This window comes from Hemicordylus capensis, chromosome 9, assembly GCF_027244095.1.
Source record: "Hemicordylus capensis ecotype Gifberg chromosome 9, rHemCap1.1.pri, whole genome shotgun sequence".
Classification (NCBI taxonomy): Eukaryota; Metazoa; Chordata; class Lepidosauria; order Squamata; family Cordylidae; genus Hemicordylus; species Hemicordylus capensis.
The window spans coordinates 24,842,729-24,864,783 of NC_069665.1; the positions used below are offsets into that span (position 1 = coordinate 24,842,729).

The 22,055-nt window shown below is 42.0% G+C and overlaps 1 protein-coding gene across 1 annotated transcript in view; it reads right to left on the reverse strand.

Moving 5' to 3' along the window:
• The window catches only part of TOX3 (TOX high mobility group box family member 3), a 97,473-nt gene that overhangs the window by 14,321 nt on the left and 61,097 nt on the right, over window positions 1-22,055 (reverse strand). The window contains exons 2-3 of the mRNA XM_053270403.1: window positions 21,849-21,914; window positions 15,802-16,059 (exon numbers count right to left, since the gene is read on the reverse strand). Of these exons, the coding sequence (XP_053126378.1) occupies window positions 15,802-16,059; window positions 21,849-21,914 (324 nt within the window). The remainder of the gene's footprint in view (window positions 1-15,801; window positions 16,060-21,848; window positions 21,915-22,055) is intronic.

Below are 22,055 nucleotides of genomic sequence, written 5' to 3' on the forward strand. Positions count from 1 at the left end.
TTTCCCTCCCCAACCCTTCTCTCTTGCATTCTCTCTTCTCTTCACTTTCTTTGAATGGCATGACCTGAATCTACTACATCAATTGTAATTTTTGGTTACTGATTCCAATAGGTACCTTTATATCTCTGCCTATGTATGTATGGATGGATGGATTTAACACATTTGTATACCATGTGTAACCAGGTCAAGAGGTGGTTTAAAATGAGTTAAAATAGTGCTAAATATTAAAATCAACAGTTACAACAAAAATTAAAATTTAAAATCAGATTTTTAAAATCATCTAATAGCAAGACTGGACAGGTGTGTCTTCAAGGCTCTTCTGAAGACACTCTTATTTCAACAGGAAGTGTGTTCCAAGGGGGAACTACAGAAAAGGCGCACTGCTGAGCCACCATCAGATGAGACAGAGGCAACAGCAAATGAACCTGCTCTGAAGATCTTAGTTGGTGGCAGGATTCCTGATGGTGTTCTCTTAGATCCCATGAGCCCAAGCTGTTAAGGCATGGGAAGGCAACCTTGGCTGTCCAGCTGTTGAACTACAACTCCCACAATCCCCAGCCAATTCTTTTCTTGCTTAATGGCTTTATGGGCAATAACTAGCATTTTGTATTGTGCCCAGAAACATATTGGCAGCCAGTGTACTTCTTTTAAGGCAAGAGTAATAAGCCCTCTTATACATGGAATTATTGGTCCATCTAGCCCAGTATCATCCACTTTGAATGGCAGGAGACTCCTGGATTTCTTTTCCAGACTTACTCTCTGGGATCCTTTATAACTAAAGATGCTTTTGACCAAACCTGGGATCCATCTCTGGCATGCAAAACCCATGCATTATTGCTGAATGACAGCCTGTCCCGGAAGTTATTCTTTAGAACATTCATACAGGTGGACCTCCATATTTGTGGGGGTTCCATTCCAGGCTGTAGCCATGGAAATGCAAACTGCAAATATTGAGTTCTATGGGATTATGGGGGTTAGGTACCCAGTCAGCCAGAAATTTGCCGGATTTCATGGCGGGGGAGCTGCTTACCTTGCTCTGCTGCTCCCTCTGAGTCATGCTATGCCCCCCAATTGGCTGAAAATCAGCATTTCTCCATTTTTTTTTACAAATTTTGTGGCTCAGTTGGAGAAAATGGTGTCTGGAAATGATCTCTGTGGACATTTCCGGCCACCTCTGACCCACAGACACATGAGGTCGGCATGTCCCCCTCCCCTTTCCCCCCACATATGCTGAGGTTGGGTGCCTTTTTCCCAACCGCAGATATGCGAATCCACAGATATGGAAACTGTGTATAACGAGGTTCACCTGTATACTGCTTTTCAACAAAAAAAGATTCACAAAGCAGTTTACATAACAAAAATAATAAGATGGATTCCCTCTTTCCAAAGGGACTCACAATTTAAAAAGAGAAAAAAATGGGCGAGACATCAGCCACAAACACTGGGAAAGATGCTGTGCTGGGATGTACAGAGTTGGCTGCTACTTCCCGTTCAACAGAATAGAGCCACGACTTTTAAAAGCGGCTCTTTGCCCACTTAGCAGGAATTTCACTTCTGGCACCTAGATATTTGAAATAATCCCTCAGCACTGGGCAAGAACTCACTGCATAGAACATTTGGTGCTCGATGAGAATAATGTGAAATTTTGCTTCAGTCAATTGCTACAAACTGCTAAAACGTACAATTTTAGAAGAATGGGAATGCGAAGGACTCTGTTGCTGTTAAGTAACTGGAGATTATGATTTGGGGCAATCATGCAACAATCCTCCATGATTATACTAAAAAGGCAAGTTACCTAGGCACTAGAATCAAATGCATAGGAACTGCCATCAGTTTCTTTGGTACAAGCCTTATTATATATAGATTTAAACCAATGCAGGTTGCCTTTGAATGAATCAAATTGTTTTCTGGCCTTGGGTAAAAAAAAAAAGTTTTACCCCAAATATCTGGCAGAATCCAATAGTAGAACAGTGCTCAGTTCAGTTGGGCTCTTACTAAAATACAAAAGCATCAAAATGTATGTGAATTTGAAGCCAAAACACAATGAAATGGAACAGAAACTCTCTGACCGCAGCGCAACCATCTCAGCAGGTTCTCGATGTTCTGAGACTGTTTCGACTCTTGTCTGATTCTGCAGTCATGAAGAAACCAGCAATTGCTTTTCCTTTGACCCTTCCAAGTGCACCTCTGAGCAGGGCAAACTAATATTTGGCCCTGAATAAAATTGCCTATGGAGGCTCTCACCTCTCCAAATGTCAGCATAATATTTGACTGGCTGTGTGTGCATAAGGTAGGAGTCAATGTTTTGTTTTGAAAAAGATCTAGGATACTGAAGATTGGAATTACTGCTCAAAAGACAGGTGGCAAAAATTAGAGTGATCTCAAGGAACTGGAGCCATTAGAAGGGTGTGCCTGTTCCCCAGCTTCCTTTGTTAACTTCCAATTTGTTATTATTACCCAGTTAAACTCCCATTCAGCATTCTGCTGAAAGAGCAACATCCACTAACTCCTCAGAACCAGGGCGCTTTAGGGAGACAGTATACACACTAGGCACATTCATGTGATGGTTACTGGAGAGCTGGTCTTGTGGTCACAAGCATGACTTTGCCCCCTTTTTGCAAAGCAGGGTCCACCCTGTTCTACATTTGAATGGGAGACTACATGTGTGAGCACTGTCAGATATTCCCCTTAGGGGATGGGGCCACTCTGGGAAGAGCACCTGTCTGCTTGCCTGCAGAAGGTTCCTAGTTCCCTCTCTGGCATCTTCAGATAGGGCTGAGAAAGACTGCTGCCTGCAACCTTGGAGAAGCCGCTGCCAGTCTGGGTAGACAATACTGAGCTAGATGGACCAATGGTCTGACTCAGTATATGGCAGCTTCCTGTCTTCCTATGGGGTAGGACAAATGCCCTACTCTAGTTTGGGAGCTTTGCTGGCTCCCATTTTGTGAGTGTGCGCTCTTAAAAAGCTAGGTTGGGAGGGGAGTGAGAGAGGGTCTGGGAGAGAGGAGGTGGGTTGGAGGGCGCCTTCCTATCCAGCTCTCATACCCGGCACTTTACCAAGGTAAAAGGAAATGCCCTCCAACCCAGCGCCTCACTCCCAAACAGACACTTCCTCCCCCTCCATCCTTGCTTCTTAAGAGCACACATTCACAAAATGGGAGCCAGCAGAGCTCCCCAAACTGGGGTAGGGAGTTTGTCCTCCCCTAATAGTCATCGTGTGAACAAGTCTACCATCTAGCAAACCCCAACAATACAGTCAGCTGCAGATGCCTTGGTAGGCATCCATCCTCTGGATTCAGCCTGTGCATCAGTGAGAGAGGGAGTGGGTGGGTGGGTGGGGTGGGTGGAGAGAGCTGACATCTCCAAAGACACGCCATATTGCTGTTGAGGATTTTGCAGGTTACCACGAAGAGGTCATTTCACCCTTGTTTGGAAAAAAAGCTAAAAACCCACTTAGGAGATTCTCACGATCAGCAAAAAGGAGGCTAAGGGAGCCTAGCCCGCTTTTTGCTGATCGTCTGCTGCCAAGGGAGCTGTGCGGCTCCTAATTCCCCCTCCCCTTAGCTGAGGGTAGCGGTGCGAGTGCTCTGCTAACTCTGTCTTTTTGATCATGTATTGCCGCGGCGCGGCTCTGTGCCACGGCAACGCATGAGGAGACCCCCGCTGGGAGGCTGAAACAAGCCTCCTGACCCTGGGGGTCTCTCCACGTTGCCCCATGCACTTGCATAGGGCATCCTGGAACTTCCCCGCAACCCCCGCTGTCTCCATGATGGAGCTGGCAGTTGTGTGGGCAGCCGCTAGCATAGATGGCTTTAAAAGGGGCTTAGACAAATTCATGGAGGTCTAGGAATGGCTACTAGTCTAGTGGCTATGGACCAGCTCCAGCCTCAGAGGCATGATGCCTCTGAATACCAGTTGCAGGGGAGCAACAACAAGAGAGAGGGCAAGCCCTCACCTCTTGCCTGTGGGCTCCCCAGCCCCACCAGAGTCATCTGGTGGTCCACTGTGTGTAAGAGGATGCTCGACTAGATAGGCCTTGGGCCTGATCCAGAAGGATTGATCTTATGTTCTTATTTCTAGTTCATGCTCAGTAACCCTGTTGTCACACCAGCTCACTGTGTTTCATTTATAAAGGCACCTAGCAGGTTATTTCAGCTTCTGATGGGTGTAGGGCCTTCACGTATACCCATCAACCCATCCCACTCCCAAGCAAAGACACGACAGAGAAGCCAAGGGCTAAAGTGCTGATGTGTGAATCAAAGAGGATGATGGGAAATCAGTCCTAAGGTGGCCATAGCACCTACCCATAAGGTTCAGAATAAACACCACTGTACTCATGTCTAGCTTACATTTAATTGATCATTGTTTGGTGTTAAAAGACCAAAATGAGTTTGTTAAGTCCTTCCTTCAGGTGAGAAACCACCATTCTTATAAGGGGAACAAATAATTACATTCGGTAATTAGCTGGGCTTCTTCTTCCCCCTTAATGATAACAAACATGTTGAGAACAACAAAAGCTTAACAAAGGCTTATTTTAATAAAGAGTTCCAGACACTAAACACATTAATGAACCATGAAATACCTCTTTTATTTGTAATACATTATACAACATTGCCATAACAATGCTGTAATCCAACCCTACTCATTCCCCTATCCGTGTCAAGATTGTAAAATGGATATTAAAAACAAATAGTGGAAATTTCTTTGTAAAAGAAAATTGAATTCATAATTCGAGGTGCACAAGTTTATGAAGGAAAACCTGAGATCAGGCCTATTTGAGAACTTTGAATTAACCTATTGGCAGCTTCTAATTCAGATGAGTTTATATTTAAACTATTTATATGAGTTCATATTTAAACTATTAAAAAAATTAAGTCGTTGCTTTATTTGCTTATTGCTTTGTGAAACAAAAACACTATTTAAATGTTGCTGATATTATTTAATCATCCTAGCACTAATCTTTCTATTACTTAACCTTTCTTAGCCCCATGACATATTTACACTGTGACAGATATATTAATCAGGGTCCAGATAACCTGATTAATGGAGATGGGGCTACAGCCCAGTGGCAGAGCATCTGCTTAGCATGCAGAAAGACCCAGGTTCAATCCCCATCATCTCCAGATTGAAAAATCCCTGCCTGGAGAGCTGATGTGAGACAAAGTAGACGATATTGAGTCAGATGGACCAATGGTCTGACTCGGTAGATAGTAGCTTCCTATGTTTCTACATAATAACCATCGAACTACAATTCCAGGAGCAGCTTAAAATTTATTTTAGCAATCTCCGGTGACAGTCCACATGGCTAACTGCTCTTGAGCCTGGGAGGAGCTGTGATATGACTTGGGAGATAGCTTCTATTTGCCTGGTTTTTTGTCTTTAAAAAATCTACTGAGATAGCACAAGATGCCAGGCACTTTAACTTTCTTTTAAAGAGTCAACTAAAGCCCGAATTATTTAAATGACCACTGCTTCCACACAATCCTGCCCACGCTTTGAGATCTATTGGAGAAATCCTGTCCTGCGTCCCTTCTCTATCTGAAGTATGGCTGATGGGTATCAGAGACAAGAGGCTAGTTCTCAAGATCCATTTGCTGCCAAAAGTTTGGAGAAGGAGGTGCACACACTTCTGATATGCAGTCATAGCAGATTACATATTCGATACCCTGCCGATGGAATAGTCTCCCCAGTGAGGCTCACCTGGCGTTGTCATTTTTTCATTTAGATGGCAGGTAAAGACCTTTTTGTTCACTCAGGCTTTTAAAATTGATTTTTTAAAAAAGTTTTGAAAATATTGCATATTGTATTTTGTAATTTTTAAATGTTGTGTTGTAATTTGTTTGTTGTGATTTATGTGTTTTTATTGGATGTTTTTAATGTGTTGTGAGCTACCCAGAGAACAATTTGTTATGGAGTGGCTAAGAAATAAAGTTGTTTTATCTAAGATTACCAATGTTGGCTACCCACACTGAAAAACTACAATTGCATTTTCATAACTATATCATCACTTCCCCTGTCATCTAATTGGCTTTTTGGCTGCCCACACAATCAAATATTGGGGGGGTGTACGCCTCCTTCTCCTGATTTTCAGAGGCAAACATGAGAACCAGCCCAGGGCCTTCCTGGCTGTGGCACATAGACATTGGAATTCCCTCCCTTAGGAGGCTAGCCTCTTCCCTCTAAAACCTGTTGGGAGGCTTGCCTCTTCCCTTTAGAGCTTCTAGAGGTTAGTGAAGACTGTAGTGTTTCAGGGGTGTATTAATGTGGTTTAATTTGAACCACTGAACTTTTTAAAAATATCTCTTGTTCAGCTGCTGATTTTTTTTTAATCATTAGTGCATTTTTTAATTATTCTTTTACATTTTTTTAAAACCGACTATATGCTACTTTGAGGGCTCTCTCCAAAAAGTAGCTTATATATTTTAAAATAAACAAAATCCAAAATGAATTTGTCAAGTGCTTCTATATTTATAAAATGTTACCCCCCTCCCTGCCCCCCCAATCACATTTTCATATGGGAAAACTTCATTTCCTCTTCCCCCGCCCCAAATGATGTGTATACATCTAACTGTATTTTTATAAAACCCAGAGGTAATTTTTTTTAATAAAAGAGAGAGAGAAAATAAATGCAGGCTGAAAAGAGGCAATTATTTTACCGTCTGTTTCTTAGATATCAGAAAGGGAATTTCGAAATTCATCAAAGCTAACCTTCTGTTATGTACAACAGGCTAAGCTGAAAAGAATGTTAACAAGTTCAATTTTCTTTCAATCAGCACCACTGCTCTCTGAAATGTTTCATTGCAGGAAAGAAATAAAAATAATCTATATGGTAATTATTAGGATGAATCCCCCAGTAACTTTCAGCTACATGAAAGGTCAGTTCTATTCAAGATATTTTATCAGTCCCTTGCACATACTCCTGTCCTGTCATTTTAAATCTGAGCAGCATTTTATTTTCCCATTTACAGCTACCTGCAGAATTAAGTACTTAAGCCAAATAAGAAAAAAAAAGGAGAAGAAAATGTTGAATGCTGGCAAAGGCTATAATAGCATGGAGATAAATCGTTCAGTTGCTACTTCTCAAGCCTCTGGGGCTGCAGATTTTTCTTCTCCTGGTGCACTGTGGGTATTCAAAACTTGTTCAACATGATTTCATTTCATTTCAGGCAGTGCCTGAGAAAACTAAATTACAGAATCAATCATACAGAAGGTCAGAGTGAGACTTCATTACAAGTATTGCATGCTTGCATGAATATCTTTCATTTATGACTGACCCAATATGTCACAATAGCTGTCTAGTAAAAATAATCCACTTTCTGAAATTGATGTACTACTGATGTCAGTGGTACTCAGCAGGCTGGGCAGATTATAGAGAGATGTTTAAAGGGGGGAAAAAGAAAAGAATAAAAGACGGAACCCTATAGAGCATGAGTTGCAGCTCTATAGAATTGCCATCTTTTATAGATTAAAATAATTTCGCAGGTGATCATCTAAACAGTCAACTAGGCTTTCGTCTATAATGACTTTTCATGGCATATAGCTATTGATTTCCATCTATTTACATGAGGAAATATAGTAAGAGTGTGTGTGTGTGTGTGTGTGTGTGTGTGTGTACATAAATACACACACACACAAATACATACACACACACACACATTGTGTGTTTAGATTTCTACATCATATGAAATCCCAGGTGCATTTTCCAAACTCAAACTAGAATTCAATTCATTTTTTTCTCCAGTAATTCATTTATGAATGTTGATTTTTTAAATTAGCAAATTATTAAGAATACAAATGCTAATCACAGTGCACTCCTTTTATCTCTCTCTTTTTCTGGTAGTTCTCGATTTTTGAAGGGGGGAATCCAATGAAATAACATACATTTAAATGAAGATAAATGTGCCTTTGTTTCCCCGCCAATAATAATGAAACTAATCAGCAATGTGACAAATTGTCACCCTTTTTATAAACAAAAGTGATAGGGAATCTAGGCCAATGCATCATGAGCTACCTTGTTTTTTAACTAGTAGGAAGAATGGTTAATCCATCAACACAGTCATTTTTAATAACTGCTAGGCTACATTCACTTTGGTAATAAAACAGCTTGCTTGCACTTAGAATGAACTGCAGGATACAGCCATTCTAAGTCTGAAATGGAATGTAAAGGATTATTTATTATTCTGGTGGTCTTCCTGCAGCAAATCTAAGACAAGCCTGCAAAAGTACTATTATGCAGGTAGCCAATTCGGCACCCGGAGGGAAACATAGTAGAACCTTGACACAACCTATTTTTACCCGTGCCTCTGGCGATTTTGCATTCAAGTTTATAGGTGAACATGTCAGGTAGTACTCAGAACAAAGCCGGAGACACACTGTATTAATCATAGCTCTGCTCAAGTACATTTCATTTATTCTCTGTTTGTGCTTGAAAATTTCATGACATTTCTTCAAGGTGAAATTCTACTGGACATTTCAACCGGGTCAATCTATAAATCCAATTAAAAGAGCTATCATTTGCAGCAAAGCTATCTAGTCCAATTGTGTTTCCAAAAATGTACAGGATTTTACTTGGTAGCTTTAAAAAAGAAAATTAGGTTATGTTGCTTTTGTGGTTTCAATTTGGATAAAGTATTGTTTGTCTCCTTAAACATCTAGGACCTGCCTATCAATTAGGGATGTGCAAAAAATTTCGGGCACAGAACGACCTGTGCCCGAAACGAACAATTTTGGGTGATTCGGGGCCGAACCGAATCACCCCCGATGTCCCCAAAATTTTTTCGGACACGAGCCAAATCACCCGAATTTCGGGCAAAAAAAATTCGGGTGATTCGGTTCATGGTTGATTTTTGGCGATTTTTTAAAGTTTTAGTGACTTTGGGGCAGTTCGGGGGCATAGCATGGGATCTGGGCAAAAGGAGTGGGGTGGGGTGGTAGTGCCTAATGGGTGCAGGCTACCACCCCAATTTCAGGGGGATTGGGCAAAGGGCTGATTTTTGGTAAATTTCTGAAAATTTCATGTCTTTGGGGCAGATTGGGGCATATTGGGGCAGAAAGTGGGGCCTGGGGCAGAATAGTGGTGTGGGTTGGTAGTGCCTAATGGGTGGAGGCTACCACCCCAATTTCAGGGGGTTTGGACAAAGGGGTGATTTTTTGAGAATTTTTGAAATTTTAGTGACTTTGGGGCAGTTTGGGGGCAGAAAGTGGATCTGCCCCAAAATAGTGGGGTGGGGTGGTAGTCCCTAATGGGTGGAGGCTACCACACCAATTTCAGGGGGATTGGGCAGAGGGCTGATTTTTTGAGAATTTTTGAAGTTTGGGTGTCTTTGGGGCAGATTGGGGGCAGAAAGTGGATCTGCCCCAAAGGAGTGGGGTGGGCTGCTAGATAGTGTCTAATGGGTGGAGGCTACCACCCATCCCCAATTTAAGAGTGATTGGGCAGGGGGTGAATTTTGGTGAATTTATTTGTATGAGGTTTGTCTTCATAAGGTGAAGTGTGCTAAATTGATTACTTCCTCATATTATTCATAGTAAAGGAAAGTGTGAAAAAGTGAAAGTGGGGTCATGAGAGTTGTTTAATTGAAAAAAATCTCATTTGCTATGATAGAATGAGAATTCACACCTCAGAAAAAACTTCTGAGGTGTGAATTCTCATTCTATCATAGCAAATGAGATTTTTTTCAATTAAACAACTCTCATGACCCCACTTTCACTTTTTCACACTTTCCTTTACTATGAATAATATGAGGAAGTAATCAATTTAGCACACTTCACCTTATGAAGACAAACCTCATACAAATAAATTCACCATAATTCACCCCTCTGCCCAATCACTCTTAAATTGGGGATGGGTGGTAGCCTCCAGCCATCAGGCACTATCTACCAGCCCACCCCACTCCTTTGGGGCAGATCCACTTTCTGCCCCCAATCTGCCCCAAAGACACCCAAACTTCAAAAATTCTCAAAAAATCATCCCTCTGCCCAATCCCCCTGAAATTGGTGTGGTAGCCTCCACCCATGAGGCACTACCACCCCACCCCACTATTTTGGGGCAGATCCACTTTCTGCCCCCAAACTGCCCCAAAGTCACCAAAACTTCAAAAATTCTCAAAAAATCACCCCTTTGTCCAAACCCCCTGAAATTGGGGTGGTAGCCTGCACCCATTAGGCACTACCACCCCACCCCACTATTCTGCCCCAGCCCCCACTTTCTGCCCCAATATGCCCCAATCTGCCCCAAAGACATGAAATTTTCAGAAATTTACCAAAAATCAGCCCTTTGCCCAATCCCCCTGAAATTGGGGTGGTAGCCTGCACTCATTAGGCGCTACCACCCCACCCCACTCCTTTTGCCCAGATCCCATGCTATGCCCCCGAACTGCCCCAAAGTCACTAAAACTTTAAAAATTCACAAAAAATCAGGACTTTGCCCAATCCCCCCGAAATTGGGGTGGTAGACTCTACCCATTGGGCACTACCACCCCACCCCAAAATTTTGCCCCTGGGCCCCTTTTTACCCCCCCAAATCGATTCGGATTCGGATTCGGGTTAAATCCGAATCCGAAACGAATCAAGGGTGATTCGGGTGACCCAGATTCGGGCACAAAAAAGAACGGGGGTGATTCGGCTCGGGTCCGAGCCGAATCACCCAAAAATCCGAATTGCACACCCCTACTATCAATACTGATTAGCACCTTGACTGCATAGATGTAATAAAATATGACAAGTTGAATGCAGTTCCATACAGCATTGTTCTGCAAGTGTAGATGAATATCATAATTATTTTATGGCCCCATATTGAGTCTTTTCAGATACAGTAAGCCCAATTGACCATGAAATGAAATTTCATAGTCAAAATGCCTCTTTTACATTTTTTTATTGCTATAATAAAAAGTTTTATGGCTCTAAGGGAAGGTAATTCACAAAAAATATACAATTTAAAGATGAATTCAATTATTAATAAATATTTACCAGTTCAATAAAGTGCACATTTTCAATAAATAATGATAGACATTTATCATCATCCATCTCTGGAAGTTAAAACTGGTCATTCAGAATGGAGGCATTTGAACAAGGCATCAGAAGTAAAGGGAGATACTGGGAGAGCTCCCCAGAGCATCAGATACTCAACACCCCAACCCACCCAAAGAACTACTACCCCTCAACACCCCAAAGCTGCCACTCAAAGATATTTAGGCTTCCAATTTCATTTGCATTTTACTGTTTGCTTAAAGCTGAACTGGGACACAAGGGAAAACAAGAGGAGTGTCATGGAACATTGCACACAACTGTAAAGTAAAGTTGTGCTGTCAAGTCGGTGTTGACTCCTAGCAACCACAGAGCCCTGTGGTTGTCTTAGGTAGAATACAGGAGGGGTTTACCATTGCCTCCTCCCGTGCAGTATAAGATGTTGCCTTTCAGCATCTTCCTAGATCAATGCTGCCGAACAGAGGTGTTTCCCATGGTCTGGGAAACAAACCAGCAAACCGACAACCTCTGGCTTGCTAATCAAGTCATTGTACCCCATAGAAAATATTAGAAAGATAAGAAATTAAGAGGAAGAGATTCAGCAGGATCTCCATTGCGATAATGCTACGCTATGAAGCAGGCATCTATTCTACAGATAAAGATGGCTTCATAAAGTTACCTTCTAGTGGAAGAAGATGAAAATATTCACCTTCCAAATGGTTGGGCATGCATTTATATACAACAACAACAGCCACCACCATTTATATACCACTTTTCAACAAATATTTCCAAAGCAGTTTACATAGATTGATTGATTGATTGATTGATTGATTGATTAAATAAATAAATAAATAAATAAATAAATAAGAAAGATGGCTCCCTGTCCCCAAAGGGCTCACATAAGATAGACACCAGCAACAGTCACTGGAACAGTACTGTGCTGGGGGTGAAGAGGGCCAGTTACTCTCCCCCTGCTAAATAAAGTGAATCACCAAGTTTAAAATGTGCCTCTTTGCCCAGTTAGCAGGGGTATTTAGATCAGATAACACAATGAAGGCATTCCAAAGTCAGGGATTCATATGAATCGCCCATCACAATGCAGCCTGAAACATTCACCTTGTTGTGGAAAAGGACAACTTGTGTCTAGTAAAGAGTCCAACACCATGATACAGAAGACAACACCATCAAGTTGTGAAATTCATTGGCTAGATGAGGGGAAGCACGGAGACGAGTGTAGTCCTCCTAGGATCATAGGAAGCTGCCTTCTACTGAGTCAGTCTGTTGGTCCTATGTTGCCAGAGACTGCAATATAGTGTTGCTGACTAGCACCTGTTCACAGTTACAAACTCAACATAGATGCTCCCTTACCAATGTACTGAACTACAGAACACAGGAAGCTGCCTTATAGGAAGCTGTAATAGGAAGCTGTCAGACACTTCGTTCCTCTAGCTCAGTATTGTCTACTCTAGACTGACTGGCAGTGGCTTCTCCAAGGTTCCAGGCAGGAGTCTTTCCCAGCCCTACCTGGAGATGCTGCCAGGGATTGAACCTGGGACCTTCTGCATGCAAAGCAGATGCCCTACCACTGAACTACAGCCTCACCTTCAAACATAGCATACTTGGGCCAAGTGTTCCTTCCAATAGGGATTCCCAGATGTTGTTGACTACAACTCCCATAATCTCCAAGCAAAGGCTGTTGCAACTGGAGATGCTGGTAGTTGTAGTCCACAACATCTGGGAATCCCTGTTAGAGGGAACACTGCTTGGGTCTCCCATCCAGGCACTGACCACACTAAGACCTGCTTATCTTCAGCAAGGTGTGAATCATATGCTTTTAGACCATGCTGTGGGACCCCTCCTGTCTCTTGCAACACTTACAATTTTCCTAACTTGAGTATTATTTTTAGTACCTCCAAAATATAAAAAGGGAAGGAGATCCTAGCATCAGCCCACACAATCCTGTGGATCTTCAGATAGGGCAAAATATCTTTGCTATGCTCACCGCTTACTCTTGCTCATGACTCTGGATTCCTGAGTGTACAATCATCCTAGCTCATGAGACTGCAACCTTCATTCAGCCTCAAGGAAACCTCTCCAATTTCATTTTCACCATATTATGGAAGTCCAACAGAATTAGTTTCAAAAACTGGTTAATTTTGAAGTTGTGTTAGGCAGTTTAGTAGCCCTTTACACAAAACCAAATTCTCGTCATGTTCCGACACCTGATCACTATTCAGTTTCATAGCAAGATCACAGAGCTATTGTTGAATCCTCTACTATCCTCAGCACTATTTGTCTCTTTCTCACCCAAAATTGCACTCCAAGAAACAACTGTTTCAAAACAAATGCCAACTGCACTCCATCCAAAATAAAATTGTTTCAGAAGAGCAGAGGAGAAAAAAGAGGCTCCTGATCTCATGAGTTATTTATTTTATTTTGGGGGAGTTATAGAAATATTTAACAGATTTATATACTGCCCAAAACTTATGTCTCTGGGCAGTTAGGATCCCACCCTTCCTCCGAAGGTGCTGAAGGCACAGTTCACAATATTATCCTATTCTGTCTCATTATACACCTACCCCACCTATATTACCTTGAAATCCCTTCTCAAAATCCACTTATTCAAGGAAGCCTTTGGGTCAGTTCCCTAAATCCTCAGGTTCTTACATAACATGGAACTAGGGTTGCCATATTCTGGCTTCCCAAATCTGGGCACCTAATTTGCCTATTATGTAAATTGGCTTGAAAATAATTTTTGAGCAGAATAGTGACTGCACGTTTTGCTCCATAACTCCACTTCGACAAGGGCTAGAGCTTAGCTTTAAGGAAGAAGAAGAAAGAAAGCTGAAATCCGGGCAAATCTGGGTGGGCTAAGCAATCTGGATGGGATGCTTAAATCCAGCTGAAACTCAGAATTTTTTTGCGGGGGGGGGTGGATGGCAACTCTACATGGAACATACTAGCAAAGTTAGTAACTGAATTTACTGCGGCTGTCCAAACCCACACCAAGGCAGGAACTGGAGGTTCACTTGGGGCATCAAACCGAGATGTGTAACCAGCATTTGAAGTCTGCTTGCCAAACTAAGTGCTGCTCACTTTTTGGTGCATGTTAAGTCTGAACCCACACTCTGCATGAACCTCTGGCGTGTTCCAGGCAAGCCAGACCCTTTGCCATTGGGACCAATGGCTGCAAAACGGGTAATGTAGGAAAGGTTTGCCAGGTGAAGGGCAATGTGAGGCAGGCTGGGATAGCATCCAGACCCTCCCTGGTAGACCCTAGGTAGGGGCATACCTCTGGTTCAACTTGACTACTTCCAACAAACTGAGATATGTGATCATCTGCAGTGCCAACTGCAAGCTCCCTCCTCAGGTTCTACGTTATAAACATCCCACCTTCTGTAAAACATCATGTACATGGGAGAGGAGAGTCTATGAAGAGGAGAGTTGGTCTTATGGAGAGGAGAGCTGGTCTTGTGGTAGCAAGCATGATTTGTCCCCATAGCTAAGCAGGGTCTGCCCTGGTTGCATATGAAAGGGAGACTAGAAGTGTGAGCACTGTCAGAGATTCCCCTCAGGGGATGGAGCCGCTCTGGGAAGAGCAGAAGGTTCCAAGTTCCCACCCTGGCAGCATCTCCAAGATACAGCTGAGAGAGATTCCTGCCTGCAACCTTGGAGAAGCCACTGCCAGTCTATGAAGACAATATTGAGCTAGATAGACCAATGGTCTGACTCAGTATATGGCAGTTTCCTATGTTCCACATTGACAGCACTATAAAATAATCTACATTCTAATCATCCTAGCTGATCTGTGAGATGGGCAGGTTTCAGTCTCTCAGTCCCCCCACCCACCCCGGTCTGATGCTCCAGTCACTGGACCATATGAACTTGGTTATTATCCTTTGCTTCTTCCTTTAGTACTGACCCCTCATTACCTCCTCTTCCCAAAATCAATCAGATTCCTTAAGAATGCCTACCCATATCTGCATCCACACGTTCCTGGAGTAAGGCCAATTTGCTGGCGAATGTTCTGAGAACACCAACTGACATCCTGACTAAATTTTACTACTTCTTTTAATTTCAGTGGGACTTCATTGAGTAAATTGAGTTTGCTGCACTCAAAGCAGTTGCAGCATTTAACTTATTTTGCGTGGTTTGTCCCTAGTCACAACATTTGCATTTCCCACATCCATAACATCCAGAAGCTCCCTTCAAAAAGAAAAATGAAATATGAGATTCCTAGGGTTCTTGTAAACAAAGTCACCAAGAACAAAGTTAGTATCTGGTCCCTGGCAGAAGGCACACTATTTTAGAAACCAACATTAATCCCAGGAAAATCCACTGACTTTGGCCCACTGAATTACTCCATCTTTTGATAGCCTCAATCCTAAGAATCTCTCCTGCACACATCTTTCTGGACTAAAGTGGGCTACTTTTTGCCTTCTGCCCAATAAAAGAACTTTCCCCAGCATAAGGTGCAATGAAATAAGAGGTGCAATGAAATATGTGAATATATAGTAGGGCACCCACAAAAATTTCCGTATCTATTTCCTTATCGGTGCCCTTGTGGTCAGAGACAAGGGACATCAGTTGTGTTTCATCCAAAAGGAGACAGCCATTTATATTTGAACAACTTTGATTTTACAAGACATTACAACAACAAATAAGAATGTGGTTACAATGAGTGCTGTATTAGGCCATTTGATTTATCCTTTTCCTGTTTGTTGGGTGGACTGGAAAAAATATAGCTTAAAAACCTAAGTCAATTCACAATACTGCATTTCTGCCTTGCAATAAGATACAGTTGGGCAGCTGAAAGACAGAGGGAACAATTCCTACCATATGCAATCCATTGCTTTGGATGACACCATCTTGTTCGACAAGGTTCCGAGATATCGTGATGGAAGGAAGGTCCAAGCTCTGTGGTGGAAATTGGGGCGTAAACTCACTCCCTTGTGCAGTCAACTGATCGCTCAGGCTTTGAAAGGGCAAGAGTATATCCGCCATCCCTAGGTTTGTGGGATCCAGTTCAGGTGGTGGTGTAATTGGTGGGATCTCAAACTCTTCATCTCCTAGACTTGGAGTGTGGAATGTTTGCTAAAAGAAAACAGAAACAAAATTCAGAATAACATTGCAACGAAGAACTGCTAAATACTGCAGTGTGAACAATAAAGAGACTCTATTACATCCTATACAATTTAGCTCACAAACTTAAAAAAAATTTTTTTTTTCAAATCACAAGTGTAGCAAGTTTCACATATGCCCGGCTTTATGGATCCTTCAGATTAAAGATTTAAGTCTCATTATCATATGGCTTTAATGGTGTATCAGTATTAACTGTTTTTTAATGCACACTTAATTAGCAACATCTGTCTTTGTTGTTGGAGTGAACATCAGCTACATTGGTTATTTCCCCCCCTTTTGGCTGTATAACAAATTGCCAGTTTATTGATATGTTGGTAAAATAGCATGAAGAGCCTACACATTATTCTGATGCTCCAATAAAACGCTGACAATTTTGGTAGTACACACACAACATTAATCTGGCAGTGAATACTTCAAAACTCTTTTACAACCCATAAATGTGAAATATTAGGACCCTGTTTCAAAGTTGCTTCCTATTCCTTCAAAGGAACATAATAGACTCTTTGATAGGAAGGTGCTTTGCTAGATATGTTTCAGAGCAAGGAGTGCATATGTGTGAACAGCAGATTTGTTATGGAGAAACATCTGTTAAGTTCCCCTGGCCCTATAGACTTTGAGGCTGTTCACAGGGGCAGCCCTACCTAGGCGTGGTAGGTAGCTTTGGATCGAGGCAAATCCCGGTGCTGCCTCCCCAGGTACCCCGGAAGTTTTACATGGCCTTTTACCCAGGTACAGGGTTGTGAGTGCAGCCCGAACAAACACAGATCCGTGTGGTGCACTGTGGAATATCTGGAGTGCCTCCAGAACTCCGCGCGGCTTGCAGCAGTGCCAGTCATTTGGGTGCACTAGCTGCATGGCTGGGATCACTGCTGGATCGTCTTGGGGGAAGGTAAGTGCTCTCCTGCCTCCCCCCACCTGCCCTCCCCTGAGCCTGGAACACCTTCCTTATGAGGGGGAGGCGGGAGCTGACTGGCACTAAGTCCAAGTCCTCCTCCTCCTCCTCCTCCTCCTCCAGGTTCTAGCCAATGTGCCTTTTAGGGAAGAGAGCTGGCCTTGTGGTAGCAAGCATGACTTGTCCCCTTAGCCAAGCAAGGTCTGAACTGGTTGCATATGAATGGGAGACTAGAAGTGTGAACATTCCCCTTAAGGGATGGAGCCACTCTGGGAAGAGCATCTAGTTTCTAAGTTCCCTCCCTGGCATCTCCAGGATAGGGCTGAGATAGATTTCTCCTTGCAACCTTGGAGAAGCCTCTGCCAGTCTGTGTAGACAATACTGAGCTAGATAGACCAATGGTGTGACTCAATATATGTCAGCTTCCTATGTTCCTATGAAGCAAGGCTGACAGCATCTGGGGCTCTTTAGTTTGAAAAAGAGGCGACTACAGGGAGACATGATATAAATTAGGCATGGAGTAGAAAGAGTGGACAGAGAGAAATTTTTCTCCCTTTCTCACAACTCAAGAACCATGGGTCATCCCATGAAACTGAAGGCCAAGAAATTTAGGGACCAACAACAGGAAGTACTTTTCCACACAGCACATAATTAATCTATAGAATTCTCTGCCATGGGATGTGGCGATGGTCACTAGCTTGGATGGCTTTAAAAGGGGCTTGGAGAAATTCATGGAGGACAGGTCTATTAATGGCTACTAGTCTGATGGCTATAGGCCACCTCCAGCCTCAGAGGCAAGATGCCTCTCAGGACCAGTTGCAGGGGAGCAACAGCAGGAGAGAGGATATGTCCTCATCTCTTGGTAGGGGGCTTCTCATAGGCATCTGGTGGGCCTTTGTGTGAAACAGGATGCTAGGCTAGATAGGCCTTGGGCCTGATCCAGCAGGGCTATTCTTATGTTCTTATGGAGTGGGGGAGAGAGTCTTCCCTTATGCATTATTTACATTGTCTGAAAGAATGGCTTAATGCCAGTTAATATAAAAATGATATGTTCAGTGAAAGATCTCATTAAGTGCTGGAAACTGTCATCCTTCAAACTGTTAATGATGATATAAATTAATAACTGCTTGAGAGAAAATGGAAACTGAAACACAAGAAAGGGAGGGAAGGGGGGGAACCCACTTTTGCTTGCATATAAAAGCTGTCAGCTGTCATTATTGGTCTCACACCAGAAATGATGAGGTACCAGACAGTTTACAGTCTGCAGGAGTAGCACGAGGGAATCTTCAGAGACTCCGGCAGCCTCTCCAAACACAACACAAACACACAAACACACACAAATACTACAACTTAATTTCCGTTCTGAAAGTGTGTCCTTCATGAGGTAGGTGTTTATCAGGGCTTTCTATGGAAAAAGCAGGGGACTTGTTTCATACAGGGGAGGCTTGAAGTTCACCAGCACAAAAGGATGGATTGGCCAGGAAGGCGGATGGCTAATGAACATAACCCTATGGCTACATTTGCAGTTCAGCTTGGCACTAATGTGGTCTAGTAACAGATGCAATGGTAATTTGTGACTCATTTGCTACCCCATTACTGCTTAATGAAATCTAACATATCACATTAACAATATGGATAAACACTCATTCCTGATATGTGGCATTTGGCTGTTTTCATTACCACAGTAATTAACACTTGAAATATTATTTCAATAAATATTTAAGGTGCTTTAGGAATTTAAAAAAAAACTAGGTCACTGCCATCATGACACAGATGCAAGTTAGAACAGAAAGGTGGCATGTCCATTTCTCAGCATATAAAATGGTCTAATGATAATGCCACAGCTACCATTGTGGGGTGTTATATTTTTAAACAAGCAGAAGAAGGGTTTTGAGATATCCACACTCAAAGAATTAAGTTTCACTTAAAAGTAAAAATTGAGTAACTGAATCTATTTGTAAGGCAGTAATTGAAAAGTTATACTCATGTGCTAGTGCAAATATTAACATCCATAATATTTTATTTGTTCCGTGCAATTAACACAAGCTTTAAATGTTGACTTCGAGGTGGTAGTAGTGTTAATTTTGAAAAGATTCAATATTAATCTTCCCTGCAAAAAGAAAGAAATATAAATCCATGAGGTTTCCATTAGGCTTTAATCACATATACAACAGAACAGTGTGATATAGTTACTTCCTCTCAGGAAATATTTATTAAGTTAGTAATTTTTTCCTTACAAGCACATGTGTGTGGGGGGGGGGGGAGGGTAGTCATATCAAGTATGCCTGTGTGTGTGTGTATGTGTGTGTTTTTAAAATCAGACCATCAAACTGTATCTCCATGTCTCAGGCCACGATTGCTGAAAGTAATGTATGGATAAGTGGATAAAATGAATGTAATCCAAATGGTGGGGGAGAAAACCTCAAAGTGAGGGCTTATTCCAAATCACTGGGGCTATTCATGTCATAAGAAGTACCTGAATGGCATGTAATTTGATGCTGGAGAAAGGTACCGTTCCGTCCAGAACAAAATAATGTTTCTAAGGGGTTGTGTTACCAATCACAATTTTAAGAGCTATTAACTTTTCATACATTTCTCTCTTAGATTTCTTTAGCGGGGAGGGGGAGGAAAAACCCTACCAATCCTCAACAAAAACTGTGTGTGTGGTTAAATGCCATCTGCACTGAAATGTTCAAAACATTTGTTCCTTTTGATAAAAATGCAAATCTGGAGAGCTGTTGTATCAACATATAACAGCCAATGTCTGACACGGTGAATTATCACAGCTGGAATTAAATTGTCTTTGAACAGCTGCTGGCAGAGGAGCTTTCATCAATGTTTGAGTCAAATAGAGGAATGAAATTCTACAGAATGAAACATCATGTTGTCATTACAGATGGGGGTCTGTGTTCATTATCACAACTAACACTGGAGTTGATGCCAAGCAATCTTCCCTTATCTAAGCAGTCTTGTTGGGGAAAGGGGGAGGGGGAAAACTGTGAAAAAGAGAAAGAGATGGCAGCCATTGTATTATGTTTTTTAAGCTGTTTGTAAAATTACTACATAGGACGCGTCCATGCCTACTGCAAAAATTTTAATGCATTGTTGCCCTTACAGTTTTTCTACCACCAAAAGCAAGAGAGTGAGAGAGAGAGAATGGGCTGTTTTGTTTGTTACTCTGGGAAGGAGAGAAGGAAGGAACAATCATTGTGCAGTAGAAGAAAGTAGGGCTAGCTCTGATGTGAAAAGCTCAACACTACATTTTAGCTACATTTTTAAATTAATCTAACACGTTATCTATGGTGTTCACCTTAAGCACAAGTCAGATGCTACTCAGGAACAGATTGTGACAAGATGAAGCCCTAAACTATGTTAAGTTTAAAATACTCCATAAAGGTAAAGTGTGCCGTTGAGTCGGTGTTAACTTCTGGCAACCACAGAGCCCTGTGGTTGTCTTGGTAGAATACAGGAGGGGTTTACCATTGCCATGTGGTTGTCTTTGGTAGAATACAGGAGAGGCTGACCATCGCCGCCTCCCATGCAGTATGAGATGATGCCTTTTAGCATCTTCCTATATTGCTGCTGTCCGATATAGGTGTTTCTCATAGTCTGGGAAACATACCAGCAGGGATTTGAACCAGCAACCTCTGGCTTGCTAGTCAAGTCATTTCCCCACTGGGCCATTAGGTGGCTCAAAAGACCCCATAGCATTACACAAATTTTGTTATTCTATCAAAAAGGACAATGAGAAGAGAAATGATAAAAGCTTTATTTTTACTTGGCAAAGATGTAATGAAAAATGAATCATCTCACAAAAACAGTTATCTTTGCCATTTGCATTAGAAATATCTTCCAATGAAAATACATTTATGTAAAACTTAAAATGTACTCATTTTTTCTGCATTCGGAGGCCCCTCGTAATGTGAGGCCCTAACTTGTAGTTTATGTTGCTTGTGCCTAAATCCGGCACTGATGCTACTCATTGCAAACTAGGTTCTGGTAATGTCAGTGAGAAGGAGATAAGAGAGGAAGGCAAATCTAGGGATAATACCCACATATCTTTCCATCCCCAATTAGAAGAAACAGTTGCTTTGGCCAAGAGGCAGTTCTGGCTGAAACTACCATACTACTGATGCTCTTTAACTGGCTGTCATGGGGGAAGGGTAAGAGAGACTGCGGGAACTAGGACAACAAAGTGGTTGGTTGGCACATCCTTCTCCGTATAATGCCCCCCCCCACACACACACCCCACACATCTTTGCAAGCCAGAGGCCAAATGCATCATCCCAATGACCTAGTCAGGGTCCATCAGTTCAGATCGACTGCCTCTTCTGAAGCCTGCTGCTGAACACTACTGGCTGAAAGCCTCTTCCTGATTTCCCCCCAGAAAACAAAGAATGCCCCCAACTGTGCCACTTTGCTTTTGTTTTCCTAATAGTGTTAAGAACCCAAATTAAAAATAAAATGTTTGTATCCATGACCATAATTAGCGCATTAGCGCATTAGCTTCTAATGACTGCTACTCTGTTTGCTTTAAAGATATACACCTACTGTGCCTTTCATTTGTTTCCTTCTGGTAACATTTTCTTCTTCTCCTGTATATAAAACAGATTTGTTTCTATTGACATGCAATGTAAGTAACAGTCTTATAGACAGCTAAATTGACTGGTAATGGAGAGCTGTCAAGTTATTTTCTCTCTCATTAAAGTCTTTATTTTGTGCTCCATAAAACACATACAAATTTCAGCACTTTGCCCATCATCCATTGGAAGTCTGTAAAAATTATCAAAGCAAACAGAAGAATTTGAGCACAGAGGGGGAGAGGCAGAGGAGGGGAACCAACACCTACCTCATTTGCGGTAAGAAAGGCATTATTTGCTTCTGCCATGTTCATGTAGTTATTGTTGTTGCCAAACTGAAAGAGAGAGAAAAATAGGTACCTATGTTTTAACACACACACCAGTAAAGAATATGTTTTGTATACATAGAAGCTTCCGAACACAGATATACTCAAGGCTTTAGAACAGCCTTACTCATGGAGAGACAACACACATCA